The 16,972-nt window shown below is 43.3% G+C and overlaps 1 protein-coding gene across 4 annotated transcripts in view; it reads right to left on the minus strand.

The window, feature by feature from the left end:
- The window catches only part of OS9 (OS9 endoplasmic reticulum lectin), a 29,634-nt gene extending 16,565 nt beyond the window's left edge, over nucleotides 1-13,069 (minus strand). For all 4 annotated transcript variants that reach the window (XM_030866488.2, XM_030866485.3, XM_030866486.2 and 1 more), the window contains exons 1-5: nucleotides 12,869-13,069; nucleotides 12,266-12,442; nucleotides 11,053-11,116; nucleotides 10,846-10,922; nucleotides 10,562-10,660 (exon numbers count right to left, since the gene is read on the minus strand). In XM_030866488.2, the coding sequence (XP_030722348.1) occupies nucleotides 10,562-10,660; nucleotides 10,846-10,922; nucleotides 11,053-11,116; nucleotides 12,266-12,442; nucleotides 12,869-13,030 (579 nt within the window). In that variant the 5' untranslated portion in view covers nucleotides 13,031-13,069. The remainder of the gene's footprint in view (nucleotides 1-10,561; nucleotides 10,661-10,845; nucleotides 10,923-11,052; nucleotides 11,117-12,265; nucleotides 12,443-12,868) is intronic.
- Between the last annotated feature and the right edge of the window lie 3,903 nt (nucleotides 13,070-16,972).

The raw sequence follows: 16,972 nt of genomic DNA on the forward strand, positions 1-16,972 counted from the left end.
CAACTAAGCCTGTGCGCCACAACTACTGAGCCTGCGCTCTAGAGCCTGCAAGTCACAACTACTGAGCCCGTGGGCCTAGAGCCCATGCTCCACAACAAGAGAAGCCACCACAATGAGAAACCCGCTCACCGCAAGGACGAGTAGCCCCTACTCACCACAACTAGAGAAAGCCTGTGCGCAGCAATGAAGACCCAACGCAGCCAAAAATAAGTAAATAAAATAAATATTTTAAAAAAAAATAATAAATAAATAAAGACCCTGCACTCCCAGTGCAGGGGGCCCAAGTTTGATCCCTGGTCAGGGAACTAGATCCTGCATGCTGCAAATGAAAAAAGATCCTGAATGCCGCAACTAAAGATTCCACATGGGGACTTCCCTAGTGGCACAGTGGTTGAGAATCTGCCTGCCAATACAGGGTACACGGGTTCAATCCCTGGTCCGGGAAGATCCCACAACCCGTGGAGCAACTAAGCCCATGTGCCACAACTACTGAGCCTGCATTCTAGAGCCCATGAGCCACAACTACTGAGTCCTCGCACCGCAACTACTGAAGCCCGCGTGCCTAGAGCCCCTGCTCTGCAACAAGAGAAATCAACGCAATGAGAAAGCCACGCACTGCAGTGAAGACCCAACACAGCCAAAAAAAAAAAAAAAAAAAGATCCCACACACCGCAACTAAAGATTCTGCACGCCACAACGAAGATCCTGCACTCCACAACAAAGATCCTGCGTGCCACAAAAAGACCTGGCACGGCTAAATAAATAAATAAAATACTTTTAAAAACTAGTGTAACTTCAGGAGCATTCCCTTTAAAGTCAGGAACAAGTCAAAGATGGCCATCATCACCATTTCTATTGCACTGTAAGTATAAGGAAAATGAAATGTATATGAATTAGAAAGGAAGAAACCAAAATTGTCTGTATTTGCAGATGACATGATTATTTACACAGGAAATCCATGGGAATCTGCAAACTATTAGAAATGAGAGAGTTCAGCAAAGTTGCTACATACAAGATCAATACATAAAATCAATTAATGTGACCATACACCAGCAACAATCAATCATAAGATGTACTTTTTAAAAGATGCCATTTACAATTGCATCAAAAACTATAAGGTGCCTGTATGCTTGAAACATGTACATATACACACAAGACACAAATAAACAAAAGCTACAAGGTCTCTAGTACTAACCTCACATAAGATGTACGAGAGCTTCACAGAGAACATTTAAATCTTACTAAAGTACAAGACAATAAAAACAAGTAAACATCATGTTCATAGTATATGAAGACTCAATATCATAAAATATCAATTCTCTCCAAATTAATCTAAAATTCAACATACTTGCAGTTAAAACTCCCAAAACAGTTTTTCACAGAACTTATCCAATAATAGCCCAGATGGTTTTGAAGAACAAAGGAAAATGCACATTATCAGATAACAAAACTTAGTAATAGACAGACTTTTAAAACAAAAGAGAAGCCAATAAGAAAGTACACACATATATTGGAACCTGATAAATGACTGAGGTGGTGCTACAAATCAGAGAGGAAATGCAGATTACTCAATAAATGATGCTGGGACAACTGGTTATCCTGATGGAAATTAGGTATATTTAGGTCCCAAGCTTACACTATACATTAAATTTTTGATTGAATTGAAGTCCGAAATATAATAAGAAATCTTCTAAAACTTCAAAAATATAGGTGAATAGAAAAGTATTTAATAAAAGATCCAAAGTACAAACTATAAAGAAAAAGACTGAAAATTTTAATCATATTGGAGTTAAGGATTCAAAACTAATATACAGAAAGCTGCTGCATTTCTATACACTAACAATGAAATATCAGAGAAATTAAGAAAACAATCCCATTAAAAGACCTAAATATAAAACCAGATACTGGGACTTCCCTGGTGGCACAGTGGTTAAGAATCCGCCTGTCAATGCAGGGGACATGGGTTTGATCCCTGGTCTGGGAAGATCCCACATGCCTCAGAGCAACTAAGCCCGTGCGCCACAACTACTGATCCTGCACTCTAGAGCCCACGAGCCACAACTACTGAGCCCACATGCCACAACTACTGAGCCCACATGCCACAACTACCGAAGCCTGCACGCCTAGAGCCTGTGCTCCGCAACAAGAGAAGCCACTGCAATGAGAAGCCTGCTTGCCGCAACTAGAGAAAAGCCGGCCCACAGCAACAAAGACCCAACACAGCCAAAAAAAACAACAGAAAAAAACCCCCAAAAAACCCCAGATACTATAAAACTCCTAGACGAAAACATAGGCAGAACACTCTTTGACATAAAATACAGAAATTTTTTTTGCCTCCGTCTCCTAGAGAAGTGGAAATAAAAGCAAAAATAAACAAATGGGATCTAATTAAACTTAAAAGCTTTTGCACAGCAAAGAAAGCCATAAACAAAACGAAAAGACAACCTATGGAATGGGAGAAAATATTTGCAAACAATGTGACCAACAAGGGCTTAATTTCCAAAATATACAACAGCTCATACAGCTCAATATCAAAAAAAAACAAACAACCTAATCAAAAAGTGGGCAGAAGATCTAAATAGACATTTCTCCAGAGAAGACATACAGATGGCCAACAGGCACATGAAAAGATGCTCAACATTGCTAATTATCAGAGAAATGCAAATCAAAACTACAATGAGGTATCACCTCACACCAGTCAGAATAGCCATCATTAAAGAGTCTACAAATAATAAATGCCGCAGAGGGTGTGGTGAAAAGGGAACCCTCCTATACTGTTGGTGGGAATGTAAATTGGTGCACCACTATGGAAAACAGTATGGAGGTTCCTTAAAAAACTAAAAATAGGGTTCCCCTGGTGGCGCAGTGGTTGAGAGTCCGCCTGTCGATGCAGGGGACGCGGGTTCGTGCCCCGGTCCGGGAAGATCCCACATGCCGCAGAGCAGCTAGGCCCGTGAGCCATGGCCACTGAGCCTGCGCGTCCGGAGCCTGTGCTCCGCAACGGGAGAGGCCACAGCAGTGAGAGGCCCGCGTACCGCAAAAAAAACAAAAACAAAAAAACTAAAAATAGAGTTACCTATGATCCAGCAATCCCACTCCTGGGCATATATCCGGATAAAACTATAATTCAAAAAGAAACATGCACCCTAATGTTCACAGCAGCACTATTTACAATAGCCAAAACATGGAAGCAACCTAAATGTCCATTGACAGATGAATGGATAAAGAGATGTGGTATATATACACAATGGAATACTATTCAGCCATAAAAACAACGAAATAATGCCATTTGCAGCAACATGTATGCACCTAGAGATTATCATACTAAGTGAAGTAAGTCAGAAAGAGAAAGACAAATACCATATATCACTTATATGTGGAATCTAAAATATGATACAAATGAACTTATTTACAAAACAGAAACAGACTCATAGACATAGAAAATAAACTTATGGTTACCAAAGGGGAAAGGGGGTGGGGGAGGGATCAATTCGAAGTTTGGGATTAGCAGATACACACTACTATATATAAAATAAACAATAAGGACCTACATAGGGAACTATATTCAATATCTTGTAATAACCTATAATGGAAAAGAATCTGAAAATACATATATAACTGAATCACTTTGCTGTATACCTGAAACTAATACAACATTGTAAATCAACTCTACTTCAATAAAAAGTTTGTTCTGAAAAAAAATTTTGTTAGTTAAAGGTACATTTAAGACATTCTAAACAAAAGAAAAAGATAAGCTATAGAGAAAATGTAAGTAACTAAGGAATTAAATATGGAATATATTAAAAAATGCCTACCTAACTCATTCTATGAGGCTAGCATTACCCTGATACCAAAGCCCGACAAACGTATTACAAGAAAAGAAAATTATAGGCCAATATCCCTTGTGAATACAGATGCAAAATTTCTCAACAAAATACGAGGAAAACAAATTCAGCAGCACACTGAAAGCATTATACATCATGATTTATGTGGGATTTATTCCAGGAATGCAAAGATGGTTCAACATATAAAAAAATCAATCTATATAACATAATATATCACATTAATATAATAGAATGCAGAAAGAAGCCACATGATCATCTCAATTCACGTAGAAAAAGCATTTAACAAAATTCAACATTCTTTCATGATAAAATCACTTGATAAACTAGGAAGAGAATGTCTCAACATGATAAAGGCCATACATGAAAACCCCACCACTAATGTCACACTCAATGATGAATGAATGAGAGCCTTTCCCCTAATATTAGGAACAAGATAAGGATGCCTACTTTATGTCACTTCTATTTAACACAGTACTAGAAGTTCTAACCAGAGCAATTAAGCAAGAAAAAGAAATAAAGGGCACCCAAATTGGAAAGGAAGAAGTAAATTTATCTGTTTCAGAGGTGACATGACATTACACATAGAAAATCCAAAGGAGGCCATGCTTGCCTTCTGAGATGGACCACATTCTGCCTATGGAATGTGTATCTCTCCTTTCACTTTACTACGGCTTGCTTTTTGAATTCTTTCCTGCACAAAATCAAGGACCCTCACTTGATGGCCCATCCCAGGAACTCACCTGAGACCTGGGACATGACCATCTCTTGTGCCTCATTTTCCTGCAACCTCTTTGCAAAGGATATTAATAAATCTACTTCTTACCTATCACTTTCCCTCTTGCTGAATTCCTTCTGCTCTGAAACATAAAGAACCTGAGCTTCATTAAGTCCTGAGACGAGCTGTGTGGTTTCACTTGGAAGACTGCGGGTTTGAGTCCCATCTGGGGTGCAGTTTTAGCTCCTCCTCAAGGGATATACATAGCAATCTGATACAGTCTTTGAGTTCTGTAGGAACTAAGGCCCCCACCCAGATAGAGGCCAGAATAATGATACTGACCTTCCTGACTTCAATACACTAAAGCTTGGACTCTGTCCACTTCTGCCCCAATTCTATGCTGATCTCCTCTACTCAAGCCTCTTCATGAGTATGCTTGTACCCTTAGCTAAAAAATTCCCCAATTTTGCTGTTCGGGGAGACACTGCTTTGGGAAAGATCCCCCCTGTCCTTCGTACTTGCTGTAAGTAATAAATCCTTCCTTCTCCTGAAAAAAAAAAAAAAGAAAAGAAAATCCAAAGGAACCCAAACAAGACAATTGTTAGAGCTAATAAATGAATTCAGCAAAGACGCAGGAATAAAATCAACATGCAAATATCAGTTGTATCTCTATACACTTGCAATGAACAATTCAAAAAGGAAATTTAAAAAAAAATTTCATTCACAATAGCATCAAAAAAAAAATACTTAGGGTACATTTATCCAAGGAGGTGAAAGACTCGTACACTGAAAACCACAAAACATTATCAAAAGAAATTATAGAAGATACAAATAAATGGAAAGACATTCCATGTTCATGGACTGGAAAACATAATATTACTAAGACGGCAATACTACACTAAGTGATATACATATTCAATGCAATCCTATCAAAATCTCAACAGCATATTTTACAGATATAGAAAAACCCATTTTAGGACTTCCCTGGTGGTGCAGTGGTTAAGAATCCGCCTGCCAATGCAGGAGACACGGTTCAAGCCCTGGTCCGGGAAGATCCCACATGCCGCGGAGCAACTAAGCCCGTGCACCACAACTGCTGAGCCTGCGCTCTAGAGCCCGTGAGCCACAACTACCGACCCCGCGTGCCACAACTACTGAAGCCTGCACGCCTAGAGCTGGTGCTCCGCAACAAGAGAAGCCACCGCAATGAGAAGCCCACGCACCGCAACGAAGAGTAGTCCCCGCTCGCTGCAACTAGAGAAAGCCCCCGTGCAGCAATGAAGACCCAACGCAGCCAAAAATAAATAAATTTATTTTTTAAAAAAGTCATCGAACTGGATCTCCATGTCACTCCACAGAATGGTAAAAACATGGATTAGTGAAAAAGCAAAACTATACCAATGTATAATTTCAAAATACAAAATACATATATTGCCTGTGATATGTGTAGCATTAATAAAAGTACAAAGCAAGCATAGAGATGGTTGTGGTTGTTTCTGGAGAGGAAAGAGAGGGAAGAAATGAGAGGGTGGCTTTTACTATATCATTAGCATTTTATTCCTTCTATTAAAAAAAACAGATCTGAAGCAAATATGGCAAAATGTTAACATCTGTTTAACTTGGCAGTGGATTTATGGGTCTCTTTGACATTATTTTCTGTATGTTTGAAATGTTTCATAATTAAACATTTTAATGGAAAAATCTTAGATCTCTCTGAAATCTTAATGTACGAATTGAGATAGGGATCCAAATTTATTTAATTCCAGATGGCTAACCGATTGCTCCAAAACTCCCCGGAAACTGCACTTTTACCAAACGCTGTGCACACTGCTCCCGCCAAGGAGGCACTGGGAAGATGGAACTTCACCAGGCCTGCCCCGGAGTGGGGGATTCACTCAGTCACTCGGGCTACGAACTTGGGTGGCCCATCAGGATATAAAAGCAGCCACAGAGGAACGCCCTCAACTTTCTGCCACTAAAACCTCCAGACTCCCCAGCAAATATGCCATCTTTCTGTTCTAGTTACAAGCACAGAGCCGCCTCCTCAGGATCGCAGCCCTGCCCACATTCTCTTCTCATTCTTTCTCCTGAACCTCAGCCTTGCCTCCTTTCTACTAGGTCCACCCAGCATTTAAACACGCTCCTATCTTAACACATGAAACAACAAGCACAAAGTCCCACTTTCCCAAGCCCACAGCCCTGCTAACTAGTGCTCGCCTTTTCCCTTCCCTTCACAGCCAGACTTCTTCAAAGATTCCCACTTCCTCACCACGTTCCTCAACACCTCAGCTTCACCAGCCCACTAAAACTGCTCTGGTGGAGATTGCCAATGACCTCTGGCATTGAGTCCAACCCAAGGACTGGTCAGGGGAGACTGGGAGCAGAGGACTTACCAATTTTCATCTGGTTCCCATCCCTACAGTCTGAATTTTTATTTCCATGTTCCTGTTTTGCTTTTATTAAAATAACAATTCCTATGATCACCCACAAGCAGTTTTTAATTCTCCACTTCCTTGAAGGTTCAGATGCAGCCAACAACATGGACCAGTCCCTCCTTGAGACATGTCCTTCCTGGGTTCCATGTCACCACAGTCTCCCTTCTGGTCGCTTCTTCTTGGCAAAGCTCCCTTCTGCCCAGGCTTCAATGCTGGCTTCCTCACAGTTCTGTCCCACTTCTCACTATATCCTGTTTCTTGGGCGGGGGGCAGGGGGGGGATTTCATCCATACCATGGCTTCAATCATTAACAGTATGTTGATGGCTCCAGCACTCTGGGTTCTATTTAGATCTCTCTCGTCAGCTCCAGACCCACAGATCCACAGCCTCCTCAGATATCTCTACTTGGATGCCTACAGCCACTAAAATCATCGTATTCAACATCAAAATCATCATTTTCCTTCACCAAACCTACTCCTCTTCCCACTGTACCCATCTCAAAAACAAATCACCATCCATCCAGTTGCTCAAGCCAGAAACCTGGGAATCTTACTATATTGATTTTGCCCCTTAAATCTCTCCAATAATTCACATGTCTTCACCCCTGGACCACCTTGTTTTCTCACCTGGATTACTGCAACCACCTTCTCACTGGTCTCCCACCCATCTGCTATGCTCCAGCCAGAGCGAGCCTTCAAAACCAACACCGAATATGGTACCACTCTGCTCAAAGTACTTCACTGGCGCCCCTCGTTTCTCCGATTGTCCAAACCCCTCAACACAGCTACAGAGCTTCATGACCTGTGACTTGCCCCTAAAGACTGCCCAGCCTCATCTCCCACAATTCCCTCCAGTCACTGGGAACGGCTATCGATCCCTCCTGCCTCCAGGCCTTTTGCACTCACTGTACCTTCCGCCTGGAACGCCCTCTCCTTCCCACTGGTCTATAGCTGCTGGACTAACTCTTCATCCTTCAACTGCTGGTTCAAAGGCCACCTCCTCCAGAGGCCTCCCCTTGACCTGGACTCGATTAGTTCCTTTATCGTGTGCTCCCCTGTGAGAAGTGCCTCACCCATCAGAGAGTTTACCCTGCTTCCTGTGGCTCTTTATTTAATGTCTGTCTCCTGAGAGCAGGACTGGGTCTCTCAGTCACCATTTCATCTCCAGTGCTTAGCACAGGGCATATGGTTCAGCAGATGTGAGGAAAATTGCCTTCAGTTCTCGGCCTACTGGAGGTACAGACAAGTAAAGAAACAAACAATACGATCAAGCGCTATAATAGGTCATATGTGTGTGTGGATGCTGTGGGCTGCTGTAGTCTGAATGTCTGTGTCTCCCTAAAATTCGTATATTGAATTCCTAATGCCCAGTGTGACAGTATTAGGACGTGGGGCCTTTGGGAGATGCTTAGGTCATGACGATGGAACCCTCATGAATGGGATTAATGCTCTTATGAAAGAGACCCCACAGAGCTCCTTTGTGAGGACACAAGAAGTCTGTGACCTGGAAGAGGGCCCTCACCCAACCATGCTGGCACCCTGATCTCAGACTTCCAGCTTCCAGAACTGTGAGAAATAAATTTCTGTTGTTTATAAGTTACCCAGCCTGTGGTATTTTGTTACAGCAGCCCAAACAGGCTAAGACGGGGATATATGTGGACGTGGTTGCATGTATATGAAGCGCTGAGGGAACACAATGAACTTTCTGGGCTAGCCAAGAAAGGTCACGTAAAATAAAGTGGCCTTTGAAATGGCTCATCATTTCTTCCATTCATTCAGTAAATAATCTCTGGGCACCTACTTGGTGCCAGGCGCTGTTGAAGGCACTGAGGATACAGCATAAAATGAGACAGACATTGTCCCTGACTTCCTAGAGCTTATTCTACTGGGGATAGAGAGACAGATTAAACTCAAAAAATAAACTAATTTCAGGAAATGATACATGCATTGAAGAATATAAAACACCGTAGTTGTTTACCAGGATCAAGGCGGAAGGGTGTGTGTGTCTGTGTGCCTATGTTAGGTCTCCCTGTGGAGGTGTCATAGGTGTATATAACCTGACAGGATGGAGCCAGCCATTCAAAGATCTCTGGGAAGATGGCGCTAGGCAGAGGGAACAATAAGACTCACTGGTTCAAAGGACAGGAAGAAGGGCAGTGGGACAGAAACACAGTAAGATGTTATATCTCCAACCCAGACCCTGTCCCGGAACTCCAGAGTTACAGACGCAACTACCAGCTGACCATCACCACTGGGATATCTAATAGGCATCTTGACCTTCATATGTCCAACACCAGCCTAGTTTCTTCCTCCAAACCAGTTTCTTCCCACTTGAGTAAATGACAATTCCATTCTCCCAGTTGCTCCAGCTAAAATCCCTGGAGTCATACTTGACTCCACCTCGCATCCAATCCATCAACAAATCTTGGCTCTACCTTCAAAATATATCCAGAATCTGGCTGCTTCCCACCACCTCCGCTGCTGCCACCCCAGCCTGTGCTGAAGTGTTTGGATCTTATCCTTTGTGTGAGGCATAATTATTGAAGGCTTTCCAGAACTCGGTAGAGAAGGGACACTTGCTCATAGTGGTGTGCTGAAGCCAGGTCAGGCCAGTTCGCCAGAGCCAACTGGTAAGTTTTCAGGGATGTCGCAAGATGATTGACATCACAGTGATAGTATGAATTTTGCCACGATGGGGATATTTATACCATGGATACTGGCAAACATTACGTCTGGGCTTCCCCCTCCACCACCCCACCCTACCCTGGCGATCCCGGTGCTCCGCATTTACCAGCACACAGCTGCATGTGCAAATCTGTATTACGTGAAGATAATTCTTGTGTCACGTGGTTCTCTACAGGTGTTTATGTTTGTGAATACACATTAGAATCACCTGAGAAACTCTGCCTACCATACAGCTGTCTGCCTGAACTCAGTTAAGGACTACTGGATGGGGAACACTTGTTAAGAGGCTGTTGGCAGTGATGCAAGTGAGATGAAGGTACCAAGCATGGGAAAGAAGAGGCGAGTTGTGAGAGAAGTCTAGAAGTAGAGAGTGGACTTTGTTGTTGACCCTGATTCCTTTCCTCCATATCACTTCTCAGTTTGTAATCACAGGCTCATTTCTGTGATTCTTTAATCTCTGTCTTCCTCTCCTGACTGTAGTCCATGAGGGCAGGGGCTGCGTGTCTGCTCACCACTGTACCCCCAGAGCAGAGCCCAATACCTACACCAGCACGACCTCATTGCAGAGTCGTTAAATGATGAAAGGAGGACAATTGAAGAAGTAAGAGTCAATAATGACACTCAGATGTCCAGCTTAGGTGACAAAAAGGAGAAACACAGATAAAAGTGTGGTTGGGGGTCCAGAGGGGAGGATTTGGGAAATGTTGACTTGAACTGCCTCTGAAAATCCAGGCAGTGACGCGAAGCTAGAAATATGAGTCTTAAACTTAGAGTTTAGGGTCTGGGAGAGAAACTCTTGACTATACCACGCAACCCTGCCCTCTTCCCTTAGAATCTGAGTTGTCACTGGGGGAGTGTCAACTTCCCTCACCCAAGACTCACCCGAACCTCAGCCTCCCGGGGCCTCCCGTTGAGGTCGCATTTGGACCCGTTGCCATAGGTCTGGCTGTGGTAGCGTTTCAGGCGATGCTGCTTGGAGGCCTGGGGAGGATATCAGGCAGGAGGGAGGGGTGTGAGAAAGACAGCAAGGGGGAAGAAGAGCACTTTATCCTAATAGCCAACAAACCCCAAGAAACACGTCAGCTAATCCTGACCCTCCCCTTCTCGTCAGGGCTCTCAGTCTGCAGCCCAGACCCCTTTCTCTCCCAATCCCACACTCCTGCCACCTTGGCTGTTTCATCATTCCAGTCGAAGGCCGATTGGTAGTAGCCGAGATAGAGGACTTCACCTTTGATCTCTGAATCTGCAAGAGAAAGCACAGTGAAGCGTGGTTACCCTGTCCTCAGAGGACTAGGAGGGAAGGGAACTGGGGAGGCAGGTCACCTTCCATGACAGGTTGCTGAGGGCTTAGGAAAAATGTAGGCGGGAGTCACCTTCCATGTGGTACTGCTGGATGTGGCGTCCATAGCAGAATTCATATGTCCACCAGTCCTTGGTCTGACAGTAAAAAAAAACGAACAATCGGGGGATGGAGTACAGATGTCTCTTCTTGGAACCAGAATCTCTCCTGGCTCCAAGACACATAATCTCTCATTTACTTTTCATCTCCCTCTGCTTCCACACTCAATCCTCCAGGTTCTCGGTGAGGAGGGAGGGCCTGTTTGCCTTCTGTGACTTGGAGAGAGACCTCTACAGCCTAAGTGGTTTGCACCTGGAGGCTTTCCACTCTTCTCTTTTTATAAAAAAGTCCTTCTTTGGGGACCTCCCTGGTGGTCCAGTAGTAAAGAATCTGCCTTGCAATGCAGGGGATGTGGGTTCGATCCCTGGTTAGGGAACTAAGATCCCACATAGCGTGGTGCAACTAAGCCCACGTGCCTCAAACTAGAGAGCCCACGCGCCCTGGAGCCTGCATGCCACAACTAGGGAAAAGAAAAACCCGCACGCCACAACTAGAGAGAGAAGCCCGCGTGCCGCAGTGAAAGATCTCGTGTGCCTCAATGAAGATCCCACGTGCGGCAACTAAGACCCAACACAGCCAAAAAAAGAAAAAAAATCCTTCTTTGTCGTCCATAAAGATATGAAACCATGATATCCTTGTAGCATTCAGACCAGGGAAACATAGAATATTAAAGTATTAATTGAACCCTCTTACACTGTTTTAGCCACGGGGGATAGAGCTGTGAACAAGATAAATTCTTTGACTTCATAGACTTACGTTCTAGTGCTAGGACTCAGACCAAAAATGAATAAACGGACGATTCAGTTAAAAAGATGATTTCAGATCATGAAAAGTGCCATGATGAAAATAAAATAGGATACTGGGCAGAGAGTGACAGGGGAGGGGGTGACTTTACCAGGAAGGCTTCTCTAGGGGAGCGCCCCTACTGCCCCACATTGACCCTCTTTAGCACCTCAGTCTTAGCTTAACCCTAATTCTGAGCTCTTCTAACTCTCCTCTACATTCAGCAAAGTGTCATCTGTGGTTACAGGATTCTTTGCTTCTTTCCTATCTGTACAATATGCCTACTCCTTCAATGGCCTTCTTAACTCCAACAGATCCTCCCCATCACTCCTCATTCACAGGCACAATGGTTCCCAAATAGATAGTTTCCAAGCCCTAGTTCCCTCCATCCCAGTCCCTTTCACCTTCAGCAGGCAGGGCGCATCTTTCATTGGGCTCAACAACTCAGGGATCCCAGGCCCTTGGTAAGCAGGTGCCTCCTCCTCCCTTTCACGCTGGAAGTGAATAGCTCCAGCTGGCAGGCGACATTCATAGCGCTGCTTGTACTTAGAGGAGACAATCACCACGTCCGAAGCTTGGCTCTGGGAAAGAAGTGGGGGTCGGGGGGCAGGGAGGCAAAGAGAGGTTGGGATCAGGGAGAACAACGAGATCCCTCTTCATATCCTGGGGAAGAGCCCGGTCAAGACAGAGAGAACCACAAGTCCTCCAGCTGTGTTTAGCGAGTGAGGGGCGAGGGCACTCCCACTTCTCCACGGGGGAGGAGTCTGAGTGTTTCAATCAGGAACTGGGACCTGAAGTGGACAGTGGGAAGCCCCACCCCTCCCAGGCCCTGGCCCCAAGGGAATGGGTCTCTGATTACGACCCTCCGGAGTCCTCATAAAACCCCTGCTTAACTCTTCCCGATTCTCCTTAGGCTCCCGCCACAGACTCCACAGCTGCCCTTCTTCCTCTACCTTCTCCCCCTTCCCCTTCTGCCCCGGACCCTCGTCCCCTCTACGCCTCCTCACCTGCCCTCCCATGACAGGCAACGGCAGTATCTCGATTCCATAACGCATCTCACTCAGCTCCTCCAGGTTCAGGCTCCCGACACCGCCGGTCAGACTTGCGGGAAACAGGAGCCCCAGAAGTAGCAGCCCCAACAGACTGGACAGCAGCGTTTCCGCCGCCATCTTTCGTTCCCCTTCTAATCCAGAACAACTCCTTCCGCCCTAAACCTGGCGGCGGCCTCACCCCGCCCATCAACGCCACAAGGTGTTATTGGCTAAATATTCTGTCCCTCTTATGTGCCCTAGTCCCATTTGCTAATGTGCCTCCAAAGCCCACGAGGAGGTGGATCACGACGATTAGCAAAACCACTCGCTGCTCACGATTGGTCAGAGAGGCCAACCAATCACCAACGATATCGGACCCCCTCCCACCCTCTATCAGTTCCAGAGAGGCACCGTCTACCCGCTAGGCCGAGTTAAGCAGTTTTTCTCCGTCCTCGCCCAGCTGTTGTGCGCATCTCTAATTGCTTTTTAAGCCTTTTCTTGTATTGTGTCCGGCCGCCGCCAGGCGGAGGATTGAGGCGTATGGGTGCGTGCACGCAATACTCCTGAAAGCTGCTTAATACTTGTGGCAAAACAATTATTATATAATAGTATTCCTCTTTTCACATATACATACAACTTAAGGGCAATCTGGTAATTTCTGTCAAAACCTTTCAGCGCGATCCTGCAGTTGTCGTCTAATAAAATCATCCTAAAGAAATAATGGGGACTTCCAGTTGAAAACTGGGAGCTGGGGGGAGAGGGGCAGGCGGCGAATGCACGTATTATCCTCCAGGCCATGTAGGAACAAAGGGACAGGGAAAGGAGACAACAGCAGCAACATTTTAGAAGCTAGAAAGCAAATGGAGGAATGGTAACTGATTTAGCAAACCTGTGAAATTGATTCCTAAACAAACATAAACATGAAATGACTGTATCTTTGGAAAAACTCATCTGGAGAGTCTGTCCAGCCCCAAAGAGAAATCCCAAAGATACTCTCATCAGGCTTCTCTTAAAGAAACAGGTGAAGGAATCCTACAATTAAGCCCTTGGCCTATGTGCCCCAGCCCTCACACAATCTTTCCAATCAGCTTTTTAATATTCTCATTCTAAAATATAAGCTGACAGCCAAGGATCATAAAACATTTAAGGAAAGTATTTAATGTACAAGGAAGACACCAAAACAAGCAAGAAGAAAAAGAGCAACTTAGAGGAAACAAATTGCAAGGGAGAAAAAGCAACTGAAAATTAAACAAAAAATCCATCAAGATCCTCGGAGAGATAATATATTGTGTGTGTAAGATAACAACAAGGAATCTATTTTTAAAAGTAACTACTATTCAGGTAAGAAAAAAAGAGCTCTTGGAAATCAAAACCATGATAGCAGAAATAAAAATTCAGTAGAAAGACTGGAGGATAAAGTTGAAAATCAAATTTGCTCTACTTTAGGAGAAAATTAATAAAAAGCAAAGGATCAGTCCAGCAAGTTGAATATCTGAATAATGACAGTTCCACAAAAAGAACAGAGACTCAGAATGGAAGAAATCATCACAGAAATTATTTTAAAGTATTATCCTGAAATGGAGAACTGAGTCTCTAAATTGAAAGGGCACACTGATAGCAAAACAAATCAGGCCCACACCACATCCATCATTATAGAATTTCAAAACACTGGACACAGACAAACAATTCTAAGAGCTTCTAGAGAGAAAGGACAAGTTGCATACAAGGATCAAGAATCAGAGCAGTTAGGCTTATCAAAACATTGTAAGATAGAAGACAAGAAAGAATGGTTTCAAATTTTTGAAGGAAATTATTTCCAACCTAGAATTCTACACACAGCCAAACTATGATCTGATTATGAGTCCAGAATAAAGACAATTTCAGACATGCAAGGTCTCAAAATATGGATATTCCATGCATTGTTCTTCAGAAAGTTAGGAGAGGATTTATGACACCAGGACAAATGTTAGTCAAAAGACAGAAAAGGTATGAAATCCAAGAAACAAGGTATCCTGCACAAAAGAGAAACAAAAGGAATCCCCAAGGCGATGCTGAAAGGAGATTCCAAGTTGTAGGGCAGGACTAGAGATCAATTCATAAGATTAGAGCAGTTCAGAAGGATTTGGGAGTGATTTCTTTAAGAAATAAAACTGATTGAATACAAATACATTTGAACTTCCTGAGAACAGATTTGTTTAACCAGAGGAGAGCCTGGGAATATATTAATGATAAGTATCATTATGTAGAAAGTTAAGGGGTAAAGATGTTAAAAAAAAAAAAAAGAAAGTTAAGGGGGAAAAAAGACATTAATTCCAATGAAAATAAAAAGTTGTGTTGGAAAAGCTAAACAGACTTCTTTTTTCTTCAACGTGGTTGGTTATCCTCACACTAAAAACAACTTAAAATGCTGAGTAAAATATAATTATCTTCCTTCTGAAAGCATGGTAAAGCCAACAGGACAGTGGAGAATTAACAGGCCAAAATCTAAATGAAGTCAGAAAACCTAGAGGGTTTTGACAGTCAAAACCCTGTAGTCACATTTGCTTGGAAGGCATTTGCCAAAGTTGCAGAGTTGACCTTTGTTTTTTTTTTATTTTAATTTTTTAAAATTTTTATTTATTTATTTGGCTGTGTTGGGTCTTAGCTGCAGCATGCAGGATCTTCGTTGTGGCATGCGGGATCTTTCGTTGCTGTGCACGGGTTCCTCATTGTGGTGCACGGGTTTCTCTAGTTGCGGTGTGCAGGCTTCTCTCTAGTTGTGGTGCACGGGCTCCAGAACGCGTGGGCTTAGTAGTTGCAGCACGCAGGCTCTCTAGTTGTGCCGTGTGGGCTCAGTAGTTGTGGCGTATGGGGTTAGTTGCCCTGCAGCATACGGGATCTTAGTTCTCTGACCAGGGATTGAACCTGCATCCCCTGCATTGGAGGGCAGATTCTTAACCACTGGACCACCAGGGAAGTCCCCAACCTTTGTTTTTTTTAATGTATTTTTTGAACTCTTTTTAAAATTGAAGTATAGTTGATGTACAATATTATGTAAGTTACAAGTGTACAATATAGTGATTCACAATTTTTAAAGGTTATACTCCATTTACAGTTATTATAAAATATTGACTATATTCCCTATGCTTTACAATATATCCTTGTAGCTTATTTCATACATAATAGTTTGTATTTCTTAATCCCCTACCCCTATATTGCCTCTCCCCCTTCCCTCTCCCCACTGGTAATCACTAGTTTTTTCTCTACATCTGTGAGTCTGCTAGCTTGTTGTATTTTTTGGATCCCGGATGTAAGTGATGTCATACAGTATTTGTCTTTCTCTGTCTGACTTACTTCACTCAGCATGATACCCTCCAAGTCCGTCCATGTTGCTGCAAATGGCAAATATTCATTCTTTTTTATGGCTGAGTAGGATTCCATTGTATACATATACCATGTCTTCTTTAACCATTCATCTGTTGATAGATGCTTAGGTTGCTTCCATATCTTGGCAATTGTAAATAATGCTGCTATGAACATTGAGGTGCACATATCTTTTTGAATTAGTGTTTTTGTTTTTTTTCAGATCTATACCCAGGAGTGGGATTGCTCTATCGTAGTTCTATTTTTAGTTCTTTGAGAAACATCCATACTGTTTTCCACAGTGACTGCACCAATTTACATTCCCACCAACGGTGTACAGATTTGAGCTTTGTTGATGTGTTTTTGTTTTCTAGAGGATGGGACAAAAGGTGCACTAGAGGTGGAGACTCTGAGAGAAAATCCTCCTGGTAGTGAACCTGTCCCCAGGTCCCCAGCTCCAGGGAAGTGCAAGGAAGGTTGCCTCAGTGCCAAACAAAGGAGAATTTGTAATCACAAGTAGGCCCTTAAAGAAATTTACAGACCAATTTCACAACATTTAAATGGCTTTAAAAAAATTCAAGCTGTAAATTTAGATTTAAGTGGTTCCGAGGAGGAGAAAATAATGGCCCGGGCACTTGGCAGAAGCAAATGCAAATCCACTCTGGAAAAATATCCTCTTCATCCCAGGCACCAAAGAACTCCTACAAATCATTTTCCAAGGGAAGTTAGTAACTCATA

The sequence above is a fragment of the Globicephala melas genome, chromosome 10, assembly GCF_963455315.2.
Source record: "Globicephala melas chromosome 10, mGloMel1.2, whole genome shotgun sequence".
Lineage (NCBI taxonomy): Eukaryota > Metazoa > Chordata > Mammalia > Artiodactyla > Delphinidae > Globicephala > Globicephala melas.